General features: G+C 34.8%; 1 protein-coding gene, 1 long non-coding RNA gene and 2 pseudogenes across 2 annotated transcripts; all 4 read left to right on the plus strand.

Annotated features, from left to right (window-relative positions):
• Positions 1-979: 979 nt before the first annotated feature.
• LOC122580910 (serine/threonine-protein kinase-like protein CCR1) lies at positions 980-3,590 on the plus strand. The gene has a single exon (XM_043753058.1). The coding sequence runs from the start codon at positions 1,141-1,143 to the stop codon at positions 3,433-3,435; it is 2,295 nt and encodes a 764-aa protein (XP_043608993.1). The 5' UTR covers positions 980-1,140; the 3' UTR covers positions 3,436-3,590.
• Positions 3,591-3,976: 386 nt separating this feature from the next.
• Positions 3,977-4,935, plus strand: LOC122597338. Its single transcript, XR_006323419.1, has 3 exons — positions 3,977-4,177; positions 4,312-4,472; positions 4,906-4,935. It is a non-coding gene; the product is annotated as an uncharacterized LOC122597338 (long non-coding RNA).
• A 5,643-nt stretch (positions 4,936-10,578) lies between these two features.
• Positions 10,579-12,267, plus strand: LOC122595342 (annotated as a pseudogene).
• A 3,338-nt stretch (positions 12,268-15,605) lies between these two features.
• On the plus strand, positions 15,606-18,620 carry LOC122595349 (annotated as a pseudogene).
• Positions 18,621-26,464: the final 7,844 nt, after the last annotated feature.

Here is a 26,464-nt window from a genome sequence, read left to right on the forward strand (position 1 = left end):
ATTCTTGAACCTCCTATTGGAAGATCATTTGTTTCATTAACTACTAGCTGGTGCTTAACATTTTCATAGGATTAGAAAAGATGATATTAAATATTAGGGGAAGGTTGATATTCCTAAAAATTCGGGTTTTTTTATTGATTGCATCTTCAGATTCGACCTTGTGTGGAATTAGAGAAGATGATTTGACCCACCACTTTGTTAGTTACGTAGTACTTAAAAGGAAATGATAAATTGACCCAAAGGAAGTAGTTATCACATGCATAAAGATATTATTATATGTATGTATAAAAGATTGTATACTGAATTACAACTAATAAATACAAAAATATAATAATATTTAATAGTGTAGTCATTTATGCATATAATAACGTATACAAAATGGTTCTAAAATATGTCGTTCAGAAAAAAGTTAACGTATAAAATATAATCCCGATGGTTCCTTCAATAGTTAATAACAAAGTAGATTATGTAATCCCACAATTTTACTAGTTTAGTTATTTATATTTCTTGAAATATGTTCACCTCAATAGATTTTGTTAGTTCTAAATTCATTATATTTTGATTTGTTAGTTGACCATTGTAATGTGATAGTATTAAAAAAAAAGTAAATTAATTAAATGTACGGTCTAGGTTGAAGGTGGCGATTTCTAACGATATGTTTGCTGTCAAGAAGAAAGTAATATTTGACTGGGATAAACTCATAAAAGTACACTTTTATGTTTAAGATCATAATATACACTGGCATTAATCTTATGATGATTGCTCAAACGAAAATAAAAACGAATAATTTATTCAACTTTGCAAATGGTTTAACATGTTGCCAGTACGTCAATCATGCCAAACAAGCAAACAAATTCTTTAAATAAACAAAAACAAAAAAAAGGCAAATGGATCCTAAAAGTTGGCACATGACAAGCAGCAACAAGTAGCCAATAACCTTTCCATTTTTACATCTCACTCTCAAACACACTAACTTACATCAACAACTAGTTCTGTTCTTAACAATTTTACCTTGTATGTATTTATAACTCATAAAAAATGGCAACACCCATGTTCTGTCTATCCTACTTCATCATCTTCTTTATCTTTTCCCATAAACACTTCATGAAAGTTTCTCTCTAAAAAATCCAAAAAAACACAATGAATATTCATACTCTCATTGTTCTCTCTTTCATTTTTCTCTCAATATTCACTTTGGCATATGGGTTCGGATCAATGGGCCCGATTTCCGGGGTTTTCGGGCAAAACGACTTTTTTTGTGCCATTGATGCAAGTGGAAAACAAGAAGTTATTTGTTGGGGAAAGAATGCTACTACAACAAGTTCCTCGGTTTTCGCTATTGATGTACCACCCATGGCTGCACTTAGCGGTGGTTATGGGTTCATGTGTGGCATTTTAGTTGAAACATCTTATGTTTCTTGTTGGAACTCAATGGGATATATTTCTGATCTTGTTCCCCAGGTATATCAAACCACTTCTTATTCGCATATTTCTTCAGGTAAAGATCATGTTTGTGGTATTAGAGGATCTTATTATTATGATATCGATTCGGGCTCAGTTGATTGCTGGGATATTGTACAAACATCAAGTAATGAGTTCGGGTCAAAACAGAGTGCTCTGTTTTATAATCAAGAGATTAGTACCACTTTGTTTAATAAGATTGTTTCTGGTGATGGGTTTAGTTGTGGGAGTATTAAAGATGGTGGTATTAAATGTTGGGGCCCAAATGCATCAAATTTGAATATTCCAAATGTAGTAGATCACTTTCTTGCTTTAGCATCTGGAAAAAGCTCAATATGTGGAGTTTTGGAATCATCTGGTGAGATCAAGTGTTGGGGTGATTCCAATTTGGTACATTATTCGATTCTTGATCCTCCCGTTGGAAGATCATTTGTTTCATTAGCTACTGGTGCTCAACATTTTTGTGGGATTAGAAAAGATGACCATGGGATTGAATGTTGGGGGAAGGTTAATACCTCTTCTATTCCTAAAGATTCGGGCTTTTTGTCGATTGCATCTTCTGATTCGATCATGTGTGGGATTAGAGAAGATGATTTGGTTCTTGATTGTTGGTTTGCAAATGCTTCTTTACCATCCGAGTTTGATCCACCACTGCAGTTATGCAGCCCGGGCTTATGTCGTCCTGGATCTTGTGGTCCGGGTAAGTTTGCTTTCAATGCTAGTCTCTTACATGAACCTGATTTGACTAACTTATGTGTTAGAAAAGATTTGAGTATTTGTTCTCCATGTGGGTTCAATTGCTCAAATGGGTTTTTCCCCTCGAGTTCTTGTACTGAAAATGCTGACAGAGTATGCACCGCATGCTCCCTTTGTCAAAATAGTTCATGTTATGAAGTCTGCAACCTGAAGTCTCACCCGCCACATCAAGATCACCGGCTGCATCAATTGCGTAAACTGATGATCATAATTGGTTCATCGTTTATTGGATTTTTGTTAATCTTAGTCTTTTTATGTATTTTACTACGGTTTTTTCCTACAAAAGGTAGACAAACAAAGCAGTTTGCATCTTGCATTGGTAAGCGTAAGCCGGGTGAGAAAGAAACAGATGCACCTGATGTCGTACCATCTGTAGTCTCAGTTGCACCATGTCCCGGTCTAGCTCAAGTTTTTAGGCTATCTGAACTTAAAGATGCGACTAATGGGTTTAAGGAGTTTAACGAGCTGGGTCGGGGAAGCTATGGATTTGTTTACAAAGCTTTATTGGCCGACGGGCGCCAGGTGGCAGTCAAACGGGCCAATGCTGCTACAATTATCCACACAAACAGTAGAGAATTCGAGATGGAGCTTGAGATTCTTTGTAGTGTTAGGCATAGTAACGTGGTAAATTTATTAGGGTATTGTGCAGAAATGGGAGAAAGATTACTTGTGTATGAGCTCATGACACATGGCACACTCCATGATCATCTCCACGGAGGATTATCACCACTAACCTGGCCTTTAAGGCTAAGAATCGCGATGCAGGCTGCAAAGGGTCTAGAGTTTCTTCACACGGAATTCAGTCCACCTATAGCACATCGTGATGTAAAGAGCTCCAATATATTACTAGATTCTGATTGGGGTGCTCGAATATCTGATTTTGGACTCTTAAGAAATGAAGGTGATGTGATTCTCGACATGAGAGACGATGTTTACAACTTTGGTATTGTTTTGCTAGAGATACTTAGTGGCAGGAAAGCCAATGATCGAGATTGCACACCTTCAAGTATAGTCGAATGGGCTGTGCCATTGATCAAACAAGGCAAAGCGGCTGCTATTATCGATAGATTTGTGAGTCTACCACGTGTCGTTGTACCGTTGCTCAAACTTGCAGACATGGCAGAGGTTGCTATTAGGGAAAATCCATGTGAAAGACCAGCAATGACTGAAATAGCAATGTTCTTGGAGCAACTAGTGAAAGACGGTTTAATTTTATGATTGATGTAAAAGTTGGAATTTTTTTTTTCTTCCTTTTTTGAGCAGATTCTTGGTGAGTTACTTGCTGCTCTATTGCAACTGTATATTGTTTGAGCTGTTGTTAATTATAAACCCTCACCATCCTTACATATTTTAATAAAGATTGATTTTGTAAAGCAAGTTTTTATACACTTATTTTGGTACTTGTTTTTCCTGTAGTATTTTACTTTTTTCCGACTATCATAGTTAGTTACATTGTATCGAAGAGTCTTGTACGGTGGTAGTCATTCTCTCTTTTAATCTTCTACGTGTCGTCACCAAATTTTTAAACATATGTTTAGGTCTATTATAATAGTTGCATTTACCAAGTTCCTAAGGTAAATCACACGATTGTTAGCCTTATTGCAATACTTCCAAGATTTAACATGCATCCAAGTTATTTAAGCCGACGGTTGTGTACGAACCACAAAAGCTTTTTATGATGAGAAAAGTTTCTCACATGAGATACCCTTAATATTACATGAGAAGATACGCTTATACTACATGAGGTTTGTGGGCTTTGCGGATAAAGGTGTTAAAGAATGTTACAAAGCTTTACCAAGAAAGTTGGAAAAACTAGCCCACTAGGAAATACCAATTTATCCTCTCTAGAACCCTATTATTTACGTCTATTCCATTACCAATTACACCCACCATATTTTTTCATCAATATCCCGCCATATTCACGCTTCTTTCAGAATGCTCTCCCTCCTTTCAACGGTAGGTAAGTTTTATTTTGAATTTTTCTTTTATATTTAGAAGTCTTATTAGTTTTGTTTATTGAAAGTGCAAATATTTATGTTCTTGATTTTTGAAATTCTTGAAAAATTGTGAAATCTTTGAATTTTTTGGGTACAGGGGTATTAGGAAGCAAGTTGATTTGAGAATCGGATTGATATATATTATTCTTGTATTGGAGATGAAATTATTGTGTATATACATCTTCATTATCAAGTTACACAAAGGATGATGGTGGATGGGATTTTTGTCCATATGATAATTTTGTTTTGTTTGAGCAGGTATGGTTTTATTGTGTAATTATAATGGAAATATATAATTGTAAAATTATATTTTTTTTTCCTTTTCTTTTGTATGAACTCAATAATATAATAATTATTTTTATTTTTATTTCTTTTCTTTAATTTTCTTTTCAACTCTAAAATACCCTTCGTTCTTATATAATTTTTTATCTTTTTTTTTTCCATATCCTATCTTTCCTTTTCTTTTATTTCCTTTTCTTTTATTTCCTTTTTAAAGGAAAGAGAGAATTTCATATATACCTTATTTTAACACCTTAATTACATATTTACCTAACTAAAACTAATAACTTCATATATACCCAATTTTAGTTTATAATCTATCATATTTGTTCATTCTATTATAATATGATTAATAACCAAACTTATATCAACAAACTCGCAAATCGCACTTATAAAGAAGTACATATTACAGACCTGACACTTGAAGATATCATATACAAGAGCAAGAATTAGATTGGTACAAAGTAAACATCCGAAAACATATACAAAATGAGTATAAAATAAGAGGACGGAGGACACGTCAATGAAGTAGAATAAACACATGCTGCAACATTGCAAACAAAATGTAGTTCATGGTACACTTCACTCTTGGAACACCCATTTACAATTTATAATCGTTTTTATTTCTAACTTTTTATTATTAGTTGGCAGTGATAATAAATTATAAGAGATCGATTACGATTTTTGATGATGTAAATTTAGTTATTAATATGATACTCGTAGATTATTATCTCACACACGAACCACTCACGCTCTCCTATTTCTGTCTCTATCTCCTCCCTCTCAAAACCCAAACACGCAACAAACAAAAACCCCAACCATTTCTTTCCCAAACCCTCTCAATCGTTTCTTTTTTTTTTGCAGATAAAATGTACACATCAATCGGTTTGCTGGGGTTTCGGTTTTCCTCTTTATTGGGAGTTCATCAATTGGGAAAATTCATACGTATGTTCAACATTTATTTTTTTATATCTATGTTTCAAATCCTTATCTGTTACTTTTCTGATCTATATTTTGGTAATGTCTTATTTTTTGGTAATTCCTTTACATTTTTAACATGTTTTTTAAATATACACATTAGATTTGCCAAAATGTTATGCCCATACAATATGCAGAATATGGAATTGAAAGTTTAGCTCATTGTAGGAAAAAATGCACCTTTTATTAATTAACAAAGTTTTGGAAGCTCAAGAATGCTACGGTGAAAAAAGCTAAAAATAGACACAAATAGTCTTTGAGCATGTCTTCGACTTTTATTCTTTTGCTTAGTGCATACCTAAATGACTAACATGTTGATCCGTTAAAGGTATAGATTACCTGAATTACCCATTTGTCTTCAAATGGGTTCAAGTTGCCACTGTCACTCATTACCGTTGCTAATATCATTACTTGAATCTACATTTTATAAGGGATATAAAGATCCCACTAGATTAGTTTTTTTCACTTCTCACCTGGTATGCGTATTTTTTTCTTGTGGTGAGTGCATAGTTTGACCTCCATGTTTATCCGTTTTAGTTGTAGCTATACATAAAAAGGTTTGTTACTCGAAGGCTAATTGATGTTCTCATATATCCTGTTGCTTCACATATATAAGGAGCTAACTGGTGTCAAGTTTTTCCTTAAAGTGATATGGGTGTAGGGCACATTAGTACTAATACCTTTTATACGGTTTTCCATCGTTTGCTTTCTTTTTATATTAATGCTTAGTCTGTCATTACATTTGTATTAGTTCATCTGCTATAATAGAGCTTTATTGATGTTTTCTCTAAGTTGTGTCCGGAAATCCAACTCACGTACAAGGAGATGAGTGTTTGTCAATAAGATTAAATTTAAAGTTTTCTTTTTTTGGATTCTGTATACAGCTACATATTTTATTAAAAGTTGCTTGCTTTTGTAGCCTATAGTGTATTTCGCAAGCAGGTTATCAGTTTAGAACTAAAATCCAACTATATATGTATAGGGATAATGGCACCGGAGTGTAACCAACTATGACCAAAAGGTTATGTAATGTAACCAACTACTCGACTAGCTATGTGGAGTAACCACCTTTGTTTATTGGGTTATGTAATGTAAGCAACCGGATGGGAAACAAGTTGCCGGTTACCACTTTTATTTTTATTCTTTTTTTTATTAAAAAAAAGGGCCAAGTGTCAGATATATTAAGAATACCTATATTTTCTAATTATTTATATATAAACTATATATATATATTTTTATATATACACCTATTCTCTCTTTCTTCTTTCTCTTTCACCTCCGGCCACAACCACCACCCTTCAGCCACCATCACTACCGTCACCTATAACCTAATCACCTATATATATATGTATATATATAATCACATACAGACTAGCACACACAAACTCCATCTTTTTCTCTGACTCTCTCTCCCTCCCTCTCTCTCGTTCTTTCTCTCTCTCAATTGTTGCAATAGTTCCGAGCATTATTGGGATTCGTGAAGGGGTTTTGAGGGTTGAAAGATCTGGGTAGTGGCAGCGGTTTTAATTTTGAAGATTCCGGCAAAAAAACGACCTCTCTTTTCTATCAGTTTGAGTTTGAAGATTTGCGGGTTTTATTGAGAAATCAAATTTGTGTGTAAATTGATAGATTAATAGATGGATATTTATCGAGTAGATGGTGAATGGCAACAGTGAAAAAAAACACCATATTCCGTCGACAGTGAAGAACATCAGCAGATTCCGGCGACATGATCGGACTTCTTTTGAGCTTTTGCATCCTTCATTGAGCCATTGCCATTTGGATCTTTGACAATAGTTGTGGAATCCAATAAAGCTAAACCCATTGAGGTATTTGATCATGGTATATTGTGGTGATTAATATTTAGAATGAATCGGCGTGGTGAAACCATTTGTTTACGACGGCGAAGGAGAAATTTATATAGATATAGATATAGATATATAGTGATAGATAGAAGAAGATATATTGATTGACGATGATATGAGGAATCGGGTGGGTTAATATATTTGGGTTTAGATTCTCATTTTGGATTGTGTTGCATAGTCCGTGTGATGAAATGAAGAAGATAAAAGAAGCAAAGAAATGAATAATTTTATAACTTTATTTTTGTTAGTGGAATGACAAAGATGGTTACACTACATAGCTAGTCGAATAGTTCACTACATTACATAACCTTTTGGTCCTAGTTGGTTACACTCCGGTGCCATTATCCCTAACTTTATTTTTGGCTTAACCGGATGAAAACTTGAAGTAGCCAGTAACTTACATGACAACCCAAAAAACAAAGGTGGTTACACATAGCTAGTCGAGTAGTTGGTTACATTACATAACCTTTTGGTCATAGTTGGTTAGACTCTGGCGCCATTATCCCATAATTGCTCTCATGAATATTATCCATTAATTTAATCTTAAAATTAGATATATGTCTAAATCTTTATATTTTCGGTTTTGTGTATTAACAAACTAAATTTGTTTGTGAAATATTACATGAACATCCATGAACCTGGATGGAGATATATCTCCAATTTGCATGAACATATTGTCACTGACCTTCTCCTCATCAAGGTACTTCTATTTTCTTGCCTTAAATATTCTTGCTTAGCATGACACTCGGTCACTATAGGAATCAAAATAACTATTGTTTTTAATTATTTATTTTTGGTACCTTAATTTTCAAGCTCAATTCTACTATCTGTTTCTTGGAGGGTGATATATATCATATGCCTGTTATACGTCATGTGCTTGAATTAGCATACAAGGATTTTTTTATCTTTCTAATTATCAAGTAAAACCACAAAAACAACTTACTTTGACTAGCATTGTCCATTTGCTTCAAATCTATTATTGTTTGAAAAAGTAATAACATTTATCTATGCCGATGCATCTGTCCTCTATGGATTACAAGATTTTTCCATTGCAGCTCAGTATCACTACAAACTCTTCCTGCTACCTTCCATTTACTTTCTGTGGTAGCCTGGTAGGTGCATTTGAAACACCCAGGTTTCTATTAACCTTATTGTAGCTCAGTATCACTACAAACTCTTCCTGGTGCGTTATTTTAGATGTAACGATGTTTGTTAAGTTGTTAATGACTTAATGAGAGCTTTTTTGAATGGGTGTGTCAAGAAAATTAAAATGGTTGTATTTATATTTTTAATCGATGTACGTTATGAACAGTAAGATGTATGAGCAAGTAAATGTTCATAAGCATAATGTGCTTACTTTTGTATGAGCTGTATTTTCACTTTGTAGCAAACTCTCCAGGGACTTGCAAAGAACCTGGTCTTAGTTGGATGATGGGCGATTCTTTTTTTGCTTTGCTTTATCTTTGTATGGATTGCACTCCAAAAGGTACCTTCTTTTCAATTAGTTTAAGTTAGATGTGCTTCTAAGCTTTTTATTTAGTTTTATTCTTTTGGGTTTTTTTCTGATTACCAAAACATAGTTCTCGACCGGTCTGCTGATTGATGAAATTTTTTAATCTTTAGCTTTTATTTAGTTTCACTAAAGTTATTTTAAGAATCAATACAAAGTATATACTCTATCTTTAGAACATAGCAGTCCTCCAACGCTTTCGATGAACAATTGCTTTACGCAACTTCGTTGTGGCTTTTGTTTGGCAGTAAAATGGTTGTCATTATGGTCATTTCAGGAAGTTCTTGGACAGAGTTCTGCTTTCCGGTAGATGTACAATTAGAATAAATGCAATAGTTTTAGCTATTTGTATTAGCACAAAGGAATTTTTGGTTTTAAGTAATTCTAGATTATGTATATGTTTGCAAAAGTTTAATTTTAATTTTTAATCCAATACAGATTGTATTGTGGCAGGCAAAGTTGGAGGTGGTCAACAAGTGTTAATTTGTTTTTGTGTAGAGGCGCATATTGTCAATATGGAGGTTAGCTCCCACTTCCCACATTTGTGGGGGTGGATTAATAGGGGTGCGTATAATTTAGGAGTAGGAGTAGATTAGAATGCCGTTCTAAATAAAAAATAAAAAAATGCCCAGCCTGAAGTTTCTCCATTAATTCCACGTCACTGCTGGTGGATTTCATACTCTTGACAGCCATAGAAAACCAAGTGCTTTAACTTTCTCAAGTAGGCTGTGAGGGGAGACCTCCTTTTGATCGAATACCAAATTATTCTTTGTCCTCCAAATACCCCAAGGACAGTTTGGACAGCCAAATTAATCACCTTTGATCAAAACCCTGTTTCTGGAGGTCATAAGAGGCCCGAGTAATTTGCTTCCATGGACCAGGAAGAGATTTGGCAAATGATTGGCCTGATTAGTTCCCTATACTTCAAAACATCCCAATTATAACTCTTACTGATAAAAAAGATAAAGCTGTCTGAAAGCACACTAATGGAAAAGTTGTGGAATTTGCTATTAAGAGTGTTTGGGAGGATTTTAGGGGTGAGAGTAATGAGGTGCAATGGAGCAAACTGGTGTGCTATTCCAAGCCATATGTTTATTGTGGGGGTGGCTATACAAGAGAGACTTCAAACTCAAGATAGAACAATAATGATATGGAACAAGGATTCTAGTATAAAGTGCCCTCTGTGCACATAATGTAATGTTTCTTACGGTCACCTTTTCTTCCAGTGCAAGTATTCCAAAATAGTGTGGGATGAAAGGCATAAAAAAAGCTTAGTGAGGAGGGTGAGCTATACCTGGCAGAATATTATTGACTATATGGCTTCTTACATCTTTATTTTAATTTGGTCTGAAAGAATTAGACGCATTTTCGTTTAGGCAACAAACGTGTGGTTTCTGAACCCATTGAGATGACCCAACAATTTCGCTATTTCGACTAATAACAATTCAGTGATTAATTAGTATTATTGAGAAATTTTTGATTCTAGGTGCTAGTGCTAGTGCTAGTGTATTTCATTCGAGAATTTTGCTGAAGTCTAAAAGGTTTGATGACTAGATTTTTAACGTAATTAACGTATATGGCTGTATCATAAATGTTTTTATTCTGTTATATTCTTTAAAATTCTTTTAAATTTTTACAAATTTGGCATGTAGGTGACTTGTTTACATAATAGCAAGTTAAATTATTTTTGCACCTTGCATTGGTAAGCTTAAGCCTGGTGAGAAAGAAACAGATGCACCTAGTCTCAGTTGCACCAATGCCCGGTCTAGCTCAAGTTTTTAGGCTATCTGAACTCAAAAATGCGGCTATGGGTTCAAGGAGTTTAATGAGCTGGGACGGGGCAGCTATGGATTTTTTTTTACAAAGCTGTATTGGCAGACGGGCACCAGGTGTCAGTCAAACGGGCCAATGCTGCTACAATCATCCACACAAACAGTAGAGAATTTGAGAGCTTGAAATACTTTGTAGTGTTAGGCGCAGTAATGTGGTAAATTTATTATGGTATTGTGCAGAAATGGGAGAAAGATTACTTGCGTATGACTCATGCCACATGGCACACTCCATGATCATCTGCACAGAGGATTATCACCACTAAACTGGCCTTTAAGGTTAAGAATCGTAATGCAGGCTGCAAAGGGTCTAGAGTTTATTTTTTCTTCACACGGAATTCAGCCCACTGGTAGCACATCGTGATGTAAAGAGCTCCAATATATTACTAGATTCTGATTGGGGTGCTCGAATATCTGATTTTGGACTCTTGAGAAATGACGGTGATGTGATTCTCGACATGAGAGACAATGTATACAACTTTGGTATTGTTTTGCTAGTGATACTTAGTGGCAGGAAAGCCAATGATCGAGATTGCACAACTTCAAGTATAGTCGAATGGGCTGTGCCATTGATCAAACCAGGCAAAGCGGCTGCTATTAATGTAGGTTTTGATTGCAGGGTACACGGCAGGGCAACGAGCCAAACATGTACCGCATAGGAAATACATAGCCGGGATGTCTATATTGGTTGGCACAGCCATAACGATGATGCTACTAGTATTGCTAAATGTTTTATCCTTTACTCCTCAATACATTGGGAATTCTTTGACTGTTGACTGTCACCGGAGTTAAAATGAAAAGAGTACAGGATAATATCAGGACTCAAATGAATTTGGTAATCCTTTTAACTGTTAAGAATGATAACTTCTATTAAGACAGTATATATTTTACACGTTATCTTACCAGAAATAATGTTTTTATTAATGTGTATCAACTTACATATATTATTATTATATGTATCTAAGTATTTTTGTTGAAATGTCATCTATACAAGGTGTCACGTGGCATATATATAATGGCTATAACTTGGTAGAGTTTTCTTTTTTACATTTAGATGTTATGTGACACGATTTCCTTTTCTTTTATGAAGGTGGAAACGGCCTTGTCCCTTGGTGCGACACAACGTCAAGCTACACTCTGTCAAGTAAAGAGAGTAAAGAGGTCATTAGTAATTGCACTTTCGCCGGTTATTGACAACATGAACACCGTAGGCCTCATGACTTATAATGGGGGGAGCCTCACCGGTTAAAGCCATTTAACTTCAACTAGTGGTCATGAACATGCTTATTGAGGATTCAACATTGAGTAGTATTATGTAAATCTATTTTTGCTGGCCTAATTACTTCACTAAAGCTTATCAACTAGAAACAAAGGTCTTCTCTACCGAATAGACTTTCCGGTCATTTGCTTCTGTAGAATTTCGTAGCAATCATGTCTCCAAGTCAATGTATTGAGGATTGGAGTTAAGTGTCCACCATCATATATATGTTTTACCATCTTGATACTTTTTTGTACACAACGCATTAATTGGTCATTGGTAATACCTGATTGTATCTTTATGAAATTCGTAACTTTTATCTATTACTCGTAAATTATATCTTTCAGTAGAATCAATATTTTGAAAATTATACACAAAGGCAAAAGTATATGGCATGTTAATGCAGTGCCAACAATCTTACTCGGTTGAAAATGAAGAGAGTTGATGGTTGTGAGTTGTCACATTGTGGTCATGTAGTCTTCAGTTTTAGTAGTGTTCATTTTACTAACAAGTGAGGGATATTGGAGGTGGGTTATTTGATGAGAGATGTGCGTGTATATATATGTATATATATATGTGTGCACGCGCGTGTGCATGTGTGTGTGAGTGAGTGTGATTTTGTCTGTACACGCGTGTATATATATAAAGTCATAAAGTAAGGTGATGAAAGAAAAGAAAGGTTATTGTGTTAGAGAAATTATTAATCTCGTGTATTATAATGCTATTGTTGGTACAATATTGAGTTTGTTTTTCAAAAATATTTTTCAATTTTGTGGTAATTACAAGTAAAAAATCTAAAATTTTAAAAGTTTGACCATATATATTTGGTAGGTGTTTTGTCAAAAAAATTTACCAAACCAGTAAAACCGGGTTTGGGAAACCCGGTTTCGGCCACGTCGGATGAAACCGGATTTTTCAAGCCCGGTTTGAAGGTCTTTAAGTGAAATCGGGTTTGCCAAGCCCGATTTTGAAGGTTGTGTCTGAAACTGGGTTTAGGAAGCAATAAGAACTTCAAGATGACCCTTTTGAGTCTCTATTTCTGCAAGGTGTGGTGGCTCATTTTTAAGTTTTCCCGTCTGCATATCTGTGTCGTCTTGTCATGAATTGTGTTTGATTTCAGGACGTCTCAATTAAAATCCAAAATATGTCATGTTAAGTTTATGTTATTACTTTGTAAAAGTTGAGAGGTTAGGATACACACAATACAATAGAAATAGATGTGATATAATAAAGCTGAACAAGATGTTTGGTATGAGTAGAATTTAACACTAAACAATTAGATAGTACTACGTTTTAGTACCTCATAAATGACTCATATTACTTATTTTGACTCTTGTAATTGTTAAGATGGATGGTTAAGATGACGGTAATTGTTCATATCACTACACAATACATATTGATCAAGGCAATAACAACTTCAAGATGACCCTTTTGAGTCTCTATATCTGCAAGGCGTGGTGGCTGGTTTTTATGTTGTCCCATCTACATATCAGTGACGTCTTGTCATGAATTGTGTTTGATTTCAGGACGTCTCTATTTAAATCCGAAATATGTCATGTTAAGTTCATGTTTTTAGTTTGTAAAAGCTGAGATGAGAGGTTAGGATACATACAATAGAATTACAATAGATATAAATATGATATAATAAAGCCGAACAAGATGTTTGGTAGGAGTACAATTTAACACTAAACAATTAAATAGATAGTACTACGTTTTAGTACCTCATAAATGATTGACATTACTTTCTATGTGTCACCGGATTTGACAAAAAATCATTAGCATCAGATGTGTGAACCACTTCTTGATGAGCCATGTGCATTAGGAGATGAATGACTTCCAGCATATTTGAGGTTTGCCAAGCCCGGTTTCGAAGTTTGTGTCTCAAATCGGGTTTAAGAAGCCCGATTTCAAAAAGCATACGTGTAACTTCTCAGTGGAATAGTGATGTGACTACATAATGCATATAGATTAAGGGGAACAAGAGCAACTTCAACATGACCCTTTTGATTCTATGTTTCTGCAAGGTGTACGTGGTGGCTGGTTTTTAAGTTGTCCCATCTGCATATGAGTGTCCTCGTGTCGTGGATTGTGTTTGATTTCAAGGCATATCTCTGTAAATCCAAATTATGTCATGTAAATTTGATGTTATTAGTTTCTAAAGCTGAGAGGTTAGGATACAATACAATAAAATAGATATAATAAAGCTGAACAAGATGTTTAGTAGTAGTAGATAGATAATACTAGGTTTTAGTACTACATCATAAATGAGTGACATGACTTTCTATGTGACACATAATAAACACTACTTTTTATGTAACACCGGGTTCGGCAAAATATCATTAGCACCACATGTGTGGACCACTTCTCCATCAGCCATGTGTAGAGACTAGAGATGAATCACTTCCAACATATTTAAGGTTTAAGTGTTTAACGTATAACCCATATATTTAAGAAGACATATGAAACATACATGACCATATTATACACTTAAAAAATTTACATTAGAACTTAAACAAATTAATACACATATAACCTCATGTATAGAGTCAATCTATAGATAACAATTATCATCACACATATAGTAATTCATTAAGCATTATTAGTTTTTTTCTTTCTTCCTTTTCATTCCATATCTAATGAATGTTCATTCATATATATATATATATATATAAAGTTGAATAAATCAAAACATTTTATTGGTTCAGTAATTTTCTTCTTTCTTTTTTTGAAAAGATTTTTGGTGAGTTACTTGCTCCTCTTTTGCAACTATATATTGTTTAAGCTGTTATTAATTATAAACCCTCTCCATCCTTTTATATATATTCTAATAATTAACAAGATTGGTTTTCTACAACATATTTTTTCACACGATAAAAAGCCACCTTCAAACATTGTCATTGTGAAGATACCCTTATACGACAAGAGATTTGTAGGCTTTGAGGTTAAACGTGTTACAAACCTTTATGGTCGACAAATAAAGGGGTAAGCAGATGGAGATTTTTTCTATTTAGGCTATTTTTCCTATTTATTTTCAACTAAGATACAAACGTTTTCTATATCCAGACTATCTTGTGACCCTTTTCTTGGCCAGCAAGAGGTTACACCCAAATTAAATGTACTTTCACAGCAAAAAGTAAATGAAGGTGTTTTACCCCCTATATATTTCTCAAGAAAAGTGAACTTCCTAAAGCTAAAACTTAACCAGTAAGTATTGTAACTGTAATGTACATGTCCACGTTTATTCAACTATTAAAATGACTTATTAACATGTATCCAGTATGCCAATTATGCCAAACAAGCAAAAAGGTTCTTTAAAATAAACGAAAAAAAAAACGAAACAAGTGGATACTAAAAGTTGGCACATGACAAGAAGCAATAACCTTTCCACTTTTACATCCAACTCTCAAACACAGTAACTTACATCACCTAACAAGTTCTGCTATATAATATGAAGATGGCAACTCCCAGCTTATGCAATCGTACTTCTTCATCATCATTTTCTTCTTCTTCTTCCTTTTAAAGTCTTTTTCTCATTTCTCCCTTCCTGGACCTTAGCTCATAAACACTTGATTAAAGTTTCTCTCTAAACAATCCATAAAAAAAAAAAACATGAACATGCATACTCTCGTTGTTCTCTCTTCCATTTTTTTTTCTCATTGTTCACTTTGGCATATGTTCGGATCAATGGGCCTGATTTCCGCGGTTTTCGGACAACATGAATTCTTTTGTGCGATTGATGCAAGTGGAAAACAAGAAGTTACTTGGTGGAGTAAGAATACAGCTACAGCAAGTACCTTTTTTGATCTTGTGTCACCCATGGCTGCATTTAGTGGTGGTTATGAGTTCATGTGTGGGATTTTAGTCGGCACATCGTATGCTTCTAGTTGGACCTCAATGGGTTATACTCGTAATCTTGCTCCACAGGTATATCAAACCACTTCTTATTCACATATTTCTTCAGGAAAAGATCATGTTTGTGGTATAAGAGGATCTTATTATTCTAGTACCGATTCGGGCTCAGTTGATTGTTGGGATATTATACAAACATCAAACAGGTTCGGGTCGAAACAGAGTGCTCTGTTTTATAATCAAGTGATTAGTACTATTTTGTTTAATAAGATTGTTTCAGGTGATGGGTTTAGTTGTGGGAGTATTAAAGATGGTGGGCTTAAATGTTGGGGCTCAAAAGCATAAAATTTGAATATTCCAAATACAGTTGATCACTTTCTTGATTTAGCATCGGGGAAAAGTTCAATTTGTGGGGTTTTAGAATCACCAGGTAGATCAAGTGTTGGGGTGATTCCAATTTGATACATTCTTCAATTGTTGATCCTCCTATTGGAAGATCATTTGTTTCCTTAGCTAGTGGTGCTGAACATTACTGTGGGATTAGAAAAGATGACCACGGGATTGAATGTTGGGGGAAGGTTACTACGTCTTCTATTCCCAAAGGTTCAGGCTTTTTAGCGATCGCATCTTCTGATTCGATCATGTGTGGGATTAGAGAAGCTGACCTATTTCTTGATTGTTGTTTTGCAAATGCATCTTTACCATTTGACTTTAATCCAAAATTGTTGTGATGGAGCCCGGGCTTATGTCGTCTTGTATCTTGTGGCCTGGGGAAGTTTTCTTTTAATGCTAGTCTTTTACATGACCCCGATTTGACTAACTTATGTGTTAGAAAAGGTTTGAGGTATTTGTTCTCCATGTGGGTTCACTAGCTCAAATGGGTTCTTCCCCTCGAGTTCTTGTAAAGAAAATGCTGATAGAGTATGCACCACATGCCCCCTTTGTCAAAGCAGCTCTTCTTATGAGGTTTGCAATCTCAAGCCTCACTTACCACATCAAGATCACCGGCTGCACTAGTTGCGGAAACTGATGGTCATAATTGGTTCATCGTTAATCGGATTTTTGTTGATCGTAGTCTTGTGGTGTATTTTGTTGTTGTAATGTATATGATAGTACATATATTGGAGCCCTTAACTTCACGATATGCTATAGGTGGACTAAATTCTGTGTGAAAAAACTTTTGACCCTTTGCAGCCTTCATCGCGATTCTTAGCCTTAAAGGCGAGTTTAGTGGTGATAATACTCCGTGGAGATGATCATGGAGTGTGCCGTTTGGCATGAGCTCATACACAAGCTGTTTGCATCCTGCATTGGTAGTAATGTATAATTGTAGTTTATAACAGAAAAGCTTTTATAAAAAAAAGTCTCACAATTAGAGGGCAAGAACAAGCCACCTTCAAGCATTGTCATTCTGAAAATACACTTATACTACAACAGATTCGTAGGCTTTGGGGTTAAACGTGTTATATGTGTTGCAAACCTTCACCTAGAAGGTTACAAATAAAGGGATAAGCGAGGTTATTTAGCCATTCATATTTGATTCCGAATCTTTTACATTAGAACAATATATAGAATCTAAAAAAGCATAGCTAAACAAAAGGAAGGAATGGGTCTTGCAAATAAAGGGAAGAGGGTATGTCTTATTAGATGGGTAAAAAACATAGATAGTTGGGAAATCCAATTCCTCTTGGTTCCAAGTCATACAAGCCAAAAGCCACTACATTTTGCTAAACATATTTTATGTAATATTGCATCAGTTACCATATATTATGTATTTTTTTTATTTTTTGAAAGACAAACGGACTGACTATTAGAATAATGATATGGAACAAGGTTTCTAGTATGAAGTTCCCTCTGTGCAAATAATGTAATGATTCTTACAGTCACCTTTTCTTCCCGTGCAAGTATTCCAAATTAAAGTAGTGTGGGATGAAAGGCATAAAAAGAGCTTAGTGAAGGGAGTGAGCTATAACTTGGCAGAATATTATTGACTATATGTCTTCTTACTGTAGTAAAAAATCAATGATTAGTTTTATTGAGAAATTTTTGATTCTAGGTGCTAGTGTATTTCATTCGAGATACTGAAGTCTAAAAGATCTAATCACTAGATTTTTAACGTATTTTTCTAATGTATATGGTTGTATTATAAATTTTTTTATTCTGTTATATTCTTTATAAACCTTTAAATTTATACAAAGTTGGCATATAGGTGACGCATTTACATATATAATAGCAAGTTAAAATGTTTTTGCATCTTACATTGGTAAACGTAAGCCTGGTGAGAAAGAAACAGATGCACCTGCCGTACCATCTGTAGTCTCAGTTGCACCATGTCCCGGCCTAGCTCAAGTTTTTAGGCAATCTGAACTCAAAGATGGGACTAATGGGTTCAAGGAGTTTAGTGAGCTGGGACGGGGCAGCTATGAATTTGTTTACAAAGCTTTATTGGCAGATGGGCACCTGGTGGCAGTTAAACGGGCCAATGCTTCTACAATCATCCACACAAACAGTAGAGAATTAGAGAATGAGCTTGAGTTTTTTGTAGTATTAGGCAAAGTAATGTGGTTAATTTATTGTGCAGAAATGGGAGAAAGATTATTTGTGTATGAGCTCATGCGAAATGGCACACTCCATGATCATCTCTACGGAGTATTATCACCACTAAACTCGCTTTTAAGTCTAAAAATCGCAATGCAGGCTGCAAAGGGTCAAGAGTTTCTTCACACAAAATTCAGTCCACCTATAGCACATCGTGAAGTAAAGAGCTCCAACATATGTACTATCATATACATTACTACAGCAAGATACACCCGAAGACTAAGATTAACAAGAATCTGATAAACGATGCATCAATTATGACCATCAGTTTCCGCAACTAGTGCAGCCAATGATCTTGATGTGGTAAGTGAGGCTTGAGATTGCAGACCTCATAACAAGAGCTGCTTTGACAAAGGGAGCATGTGGTGAATACTCTATCAGCATTTTCTGTACAAGAACTCGAGGGGAAGAACCCATTTGAGCAATTGAACTCACATGGAGAACAAATACTCAAACCTTTTCTAGCACATAAGGTAGTCAAATCAGGCTTATGTAAAAGACTAGCATTGAAAGCAAACTTCCCCGGGCCACAAGATCCAGGACGACATGAGCCCGGGCCGCATAACTTCGTTGGTGGATCAAAGACAAATGGTAAAGACACATTTGCAAATCAACATTCAGGAATCAGGTCATCTTCTCTAATCCCACACACGATTGAATGAGAAGATGCAATTGATAAAAAGCCTGAATCTTTAGGAATAGAAGACGTATTAACCTTCCCCCAACATTCAATCCCGTGGTCATCTTTTCTAATCCCGCAGTAATTTTCAGCACTAGTAGCTAACGAAACAAATGATCTTCCAACAGGAGGATCAAGAATTGAAGAATGTAACGATTTGGAATCACCCCAACACTTGATCTCACCCGATGACTCTAAAACCCCACAATATGAGATTTTCGAGGATGGTAAAGCAAGAAAGTGATCTAATATATTCAGAAATATTCAAATCTGATGCATTTGGACCCCAACATTTAATTCCACCATCTTTAATACTACCACAACTAAACCCATTACCAAAAACAATCTTATTAAACAAAATTGTGCTAACCTCTTGATTATAAAACAGAGCACTCTGTTTCAACCCCAACCCATTCCTTCATGTTTGTACAATATCCAAACAATCAACTGAGCCCGAATCTCTACCAGAATAATAAGACCCTCTAATACCACAAACATGATTCCTGAAGAAATATGTGAATAAGAAGTGGTTTGATATACCTGTGGAACAAGATCACGAGTATAACCCATTGAGGTCCACCAAGAAGCATACGATGTGTCGACTAAAATCCCACACATGAACCCATAACCACCACTAAGTGCAGCCATGGGTGGCACAAGATCAAACAAGGTACTTGTTGTAGTTGTATTCTTACTCCAACAAGTAACTTCTTGTTTTCTACTTGCATCAATGGCATAAAAGAATTCATGTTGTCCGAAAACCGCGGACATTGGGCCATTGATTCGAACCCATATGCCAAAGTGAACAACGAGAGAAAAATGAAAGAGAAATCAACGAGAGTATGAATATATATGGGTTTTTTTTTATGGATTGTTTAGAGAGAAACTTTAATCTAGTGTTTATGGAATCATGCAACAGATCTGAGTGAATTAGCTTGAAAAGATAAAGACTTTAAAATGAAGAAGAAGAAGATGATGATGATGAATTACGATGGCATAACATGGGGGTTGTCATTCTTATATAAGAATAGAACTAGCTAGGTGATGTAAGTTAGTGTGAGAGTGGGATGTAAAAATGGAAAGGTTATTGCTGCTTGTCATGTGCAACTTTTAGTATCCACTTGTTATGTTTTTCTACGTTTATTTTAGAAAACCTTTTTGCTTGTTTGGCATGATTGGCGTACTGGCCATGTTAAGCCATTTTCAACCGTTGAATAAACGTGAGTACACAGTACAGTTACAATACTTACGGGTTAAGTGCTAGCTTGAGGAAGTTCACTTTCCTTACATTTTGCTGTGAAAGTTCACTTAAATTGTGTGTAACCTCCTTGCTGGGTAAGAAAAGGGTCACAAGATAGTCTGGATAGAAAACGTTTAAATCTTGGTTTAAAAATTCTTCTAGCTAACCCGTCTTCCACTTACCCCTGTTTTTGTTGGTAAAGGTTTGTAACACATTTAACACGTTTAACCCCAAAGCCTACAATCTCTATTATTATAACTAGTGAAGGAGCTATGTGGTGGTCATGGCAACCCCGCAATTTCTATAAAACTTTGTATTTTTAAATCTATTTCTATGTTTTTATTCAATTTTATGGTAATTGGCAAACCCAAACTAGTGTAATTGAATTTCTTAAGTAAAGTTTACACTTATTAGTATCATGAAAAATGTTCGATAACTTCAGAGTAAAAATCCTGGCTCCACCACTATTATTTATAACGGTATCTTCACAATGACAATGTTTGAAGGTGGCTTGTTCTTACCCTCTAATTGTGAGAAACTGTTCAAATTACCAAAGTTTTTATCATTACTCTTTACTTTATGAACTACTATCATATAAATTATTACACGAAACAAAATAAGTGTGAAAAAATATGTTGTAGAAAACCAATCTTGTCTATTGAATATATATATATATATATTTATATATATGGGAAAGTTAAATTAAAAAAAAAAATAATTGGATGGAGACTCCTTGATCTCATGTACCATTTGGTACCCACTAATCCTCAGCCAGGCTAGTGTCCAAGTAAATTTCAACCACGTAATAATACCCTGCTTATTTCAAGTTTGTCTTTGGAAAGACTTGAACCCAAAACCTCTCCCGGAAAGTGGCGGCTGGTGGTCATTGACTAAACGAGAAGTGGTCCACACATGTGGTGCTAATGAATTTTTACCAAACTCGGTGTTACATAAAAAGTACTGTTTATCATGTGTCATGTCAGTCCAGTACTAAAACGTAATACTATCTATCTACTCCGTGTTTGTTTAATGTTAAACTGTACTTCTACCAAAGATCTTGTTCGGCTTTAGAGGCGGTACCAGAAAAAAATTCCGAAGGAGACAAACTTAGACAACTTATGAAAAATAAATCTAAAAGGGGACAAAATGTTAAAAACCTAAAGAAATTTTTTAAAATTTTATGAAAAATTTTAAAATACATGACAAAATTTAAATTTGGAGGGGGCATTGGACCCCCTTGCCCCCCATTAGTACCGCCCCTGTTCGGCTTGTTCCCTCTAATTGTGATAAACTGTTCTGAATACCAAAGTTTTATCATTACTCTTTACTTAATTTATGAACTAATATCATACATTACTACTGGAAACAAAATAAGTGTGTAAACTGTAACAACCCTCAATTTCCAATTAGGATTACTTACTTAAATTTATCTAGGTGTCGATCCCTAGAGGTTTGCTAAGAGAATTGACCTTCTAGATATTCAACGCATAGTGATAATTGCTCCTAGTACCAATAAAATGCCTTAGAAATACCATAGATGACTAGCTATCTTAGATTTGCCATAAACAATAACTAATCATTTAAGACAATCTTAATGTGATTAAATTATGACAATCTTATTAGAATGTAACTTAAACAAACAAAATATGTATATCCAAAATTTATTCAACAACTCAAAGCACAACAATATACATCAACGAAATTAACAAGTCAATTACAAATATGTACATGCATATACACGAAATATGTGTATATATTTACATACTTTCATAAAGACTAATATCTAGCATAAATCAAATTATACTTACACAAGTTAACTTTATATCATTTTAACCACTACATCACAATTTGTTCCAAAAATCACCCTCAACATGAACCTAGACCAAATTGAGACCATATTCAAACTCCACACCACTCACTACACCTCCTAACCAATGGCTATCACTCCACCACTTCTAGAGACCAATGGACATGCCTCCTACTTCCTTTCTCCTGCCCATTCACGTTGCTATGCCCCCTCCCACTTTCATTTGCATCAAACAACACACACACATCAAGAAATGCTCTCAAACTCTCTCAACTATCTCTTCCTACCCTCCTCTCCTTGGCAGAAAAATTGGGTAAAAACACCCCCAAATCTTAACAATAAATTATGAAACAACAACAATAACATAATAACATAATAAGGGATCAAGCTATGGTGGATTGGAGCATGCATGGAGAAGCAAAACAGCCCCGAAGAGCTCTCAAAATCGTGATTCAACTGCTGTCTGAACAGCCCTCTTTCTTGATTAGTTTACATCATCAAAGGTTGATTTTAATGCTTCTCTTTGTTGTCTCTTCCTTGTGCTTTCATCTTGTAACCTTCTTGCCCTTTTTCCTTCTCATTTTCGTGTCATCACAGCCCCCAAGGAGCTTGGAATCTGCCCTCAAGAACAAGACCCAACAACACTCTTAATCTTCTTGTTTTGATCTTCAAAGGTTGATAACTCGTAATCTTTTGATTATCACTCTCTTTATCTTTCATTTTTATCACTAAAAACACATAGATCTTCACATGCATGCATATTTAAAAGAGTGATCTAGAAGAAATAATTATGAATGCAAGAGATAATAATGGATTTAGTGTATGCATGATAAGATTTGCACTAGTTTAATTTGGTTTTGATATGGGACTTGAGATGGATCTTTTAAGGATGATTGATGAACTTGAAATTGATTGAAATCTGTATATTTGATGTTAAGAGATACAAAATAAAGTAATAATTTTGTTAGTGGGAATCTAGAAGTTAAAGCAAGCAAACAAAACCATTGGTGGGATGCATTAACCAATAAACATTCTGACAAAATTGGTCTTCTGTCTTGTAACGAATAAACTGAACATTTGAAGACATTTTCAAGAAGAACTATCAAAATAAAAGTTGTATACAAGTGAGTTAAGATTAACCTCCAACTGGAATTACTCAAAAATACTAAACCAAACGAAAGATATGATTTTTCTATTGAAACTGGTCAAAACTGTAATTTTGTATGAATATTTTATAAACTTTAACAATTTTTATCTCCTAATCCATAAAGTTCCAGGAGGTCATACTTGGTGGAAAGTAATTTCAATGTGTTGTGAACTTAAAATAAAATCATGGGATTTTTCTAACAATCAGAACATCAAGAACTTTTATAAAACTTCTGATGTTGCAAGCAGTGCCCATTCGGGACAGTTTGTTTTTGGATAACTTTTACGGACACCAAACATCATCTAAAAATTCACCAAAAATTCAAAAAAATACTAGATATATGTAAGTCACTGTGTAAAAATCATGAAGGTCCAAATAATTCGTCTTGACCCCAAAATAGCAGCTAACATTTCTTAAAAATAAAGTATAAAACAGAAAATTTGTAAGTAATCTTATAAATGGCATAATGGGCTATGTAATGAACTAAGAACCATAATGGGCTAACCCGGCCCAAATAATGAACCCATAAGGAACACAAATCAGTAGGCCCACTTGGCCCAATAAGCCTTATAGCCCAATAACCACTATGACCCATTATGCACCTAACCCAAATAAGGTAAAGCCCAATAACTAATGTAAGCCCAAAACATTTAAAAGCCCATGACACCTAAGGCCCAATTGATAATGGCCCATAACACTTAAACGAATTTCATGAGATAAGTGTAATCAAAATAAAACAAAGATAATTAAGTGAGATTGACATAAGTAATTATGTTAACCAAGCTATATATTGATATCACAAATGTTAATTCACGCTAAAATCGGTTACACAACAAATGATGAATAAAGAATAACATAACTTAATATGGCATTTCTATATGATAACCTAATATATCAAGTGAAACCACAAATGAAGCCAAGTTGCCAAAAATCTAACAACTTATAACTACGCACGTAATTAAAGTAACCTTTTACACCATCAATCGCTACAACCAAAACAATGCGAATGTTAGCAATATACTTGGATTCCACAATTGATAGCAACATAATGAAAGTGGCAATTCTAAGTGATGGCTTGAGATAGGAACTTACGTGTATTAGTCCTATCGTAGGGATAGTCTTGGCTTTGAAATGTGATTGTGAAACGTGACGGATGTATGATGGAGCGATTGATGGGAAGTACCCATTTCGGATAAGTGAACATAATATGCGGCATATCAAGGCGAGTCATAGCCCCCTTTCAAACTATTTTATGTGTTTAACTTTCGGGGTGAAAAGCATGATAAGTAAAGTTATTTTATATATATATGAAGTGTTTCTTGAAAGAAAGTTTGATATATGAAATGACTCTTGGTAAGTATGATTATGATATGAAGTTATAACGTATGTTCCAAGTGATAATTGTTATATGATGAACTTGAGTTCTGTCAACCCGTTTCTTTTCGGTACACTACTATTTACTCCTAAGGGAGGCCTGTAGTTAGATAGTTGCGCAACTAGGAGTCGTCCACCCATCCAGAGCGTAACGGTGGAAGGTTGGTTGCCTTCGTGATGACCATCACTTCCAGTCCGACCATTAGGGTGTTCTAGCTACGTAAGTTTAATCGGTCGTCCTCATGACACGACCCCAAGTATAAGTAAGACACTTGATTGACAGCTTGTGCAAAGATAAGAAGTATTATAAACCTTGGACTTGAAAATGGTAGTAGTAGTGGCTCAAGCATTTACTCATCAAAATTATGTAAATTATGCCTTTGTGGCTAAATTAAATTGATATTGAATTATGCCTTGTGGCTAAGTGAAATTGATATTAGTATTGTTGATAATTGGAAATTGTTTGAACATACGGATTGGGTATGACCATTGTACTTTCTTTCTTGTACATGGTTGCCCATCAAACCAGAAAACCAAGCTGTATGACCAACATACTTTTCAAATTTGTACACGGTTGACCAAAAGTTTACCTTCTTACCGGTTACATTATTTTTTAATGACGTAGCAATGAAGTGGATTATTTTTAACGATGACTTGGATGCCCAGTCAGCAATTTGTGTATAAAAACGTATTCCTAATTTGTATAATAATAATAATAATAATAATAATAATAATAATATATTGAATTAACACCAGCAGATTCCGGGCAGAAGCAGCAGATTCTAAAAAAGTTAACCAAACATAAATTCTCATATATTGAAAACGAATTCATGCATGCTCATATATGGAAAATGAATTCATTTCACTAATTGTCAAATAAATCTAGAGTTTACAAAACCACCAATTCCAAACTAAATTCAATACAAATAAATCTGTTATACATGCAACGGATCTGTAAATTTATTTTCTAATTCCAAACTAGGGTTTTCAAAACCCCCAAATCCAAACTAAATTCAAATACATGTACAAATTCTGGTCAACCGGTCAACTTTTGGTCAACCGTATACAAATTTGAATAGTATGTTGGTCATACAGCTTAGTTTTCTGGTTTGATGGGCAACCATGTATAAGAAGGAAAGTACGATGGTCAGTGACTTTTCAAATTGCGACGTCATTACCACGTTATCAAAAAATAATGTAACCGGTAAAAAGGTAAACTTTTGGTTAACCGTGTACAAATTTGAAAAGTATGTTGGTCATACAGCTTAGTTTTCTTGTTTGATGGGCAACCATGTACAAGATGGAAAGTACGATGGTGATCCAGTGGCTTAACCCTAGAATATAAAAGGATGGTGGGGGTTTATAATTAACAACAGCGCAAACAATATACAGTTGCAAAAGAGCAGCAAGTAACTCACCAAGAATCTGCTTAAAAAAGAAAAAAACAATTCCAACTTTTCAGTGAATTTGGTAAAACGAGTACAATCAGGTCATCAGGATACCTTTTCAAGTATCTGTAACAGAACACACGCAACAATAAATCATAAATAGGTCAGCCTGAAGTTTCTCCATTGATTCCACATTACTGCTGGCGATTTCATGTGACTTGACAATTAACCAGAGAAAACCAAGTGCTTTAACTTCCTCAAGTAGGCTGGGGAAGGAAGACCTCCTTTTGATCGAATACCAAATTAAATACCCCAAAGGATAGTTTGGACAGCCAAATTAACACCTTCTTCCAAATTTCGAGACATGAACATAAAGTAAGAATTAAGGTCCCTTATACTTTTCGCTGAGAACATGCCTGCCGGATCTCGAGTCCAGAGCCAGCAGTCCG

The sequence above is a fragment of the Erigeron canadensis genome, chromosome 1 (assembly GCF_010389155.1).
Source record: "Erigeron canadensis isolate Cc75 chromosome 1, C_canadensis_v1, whole genome shotgun sequence".
NCBI classification, from domain to species: domain Eukaryota; kingdom Viridiplantae; phylum Streptophyta; class Magnoliopsida; order Asterales; family Asteraceae; genus Erigeron; species Erigeron canadensis.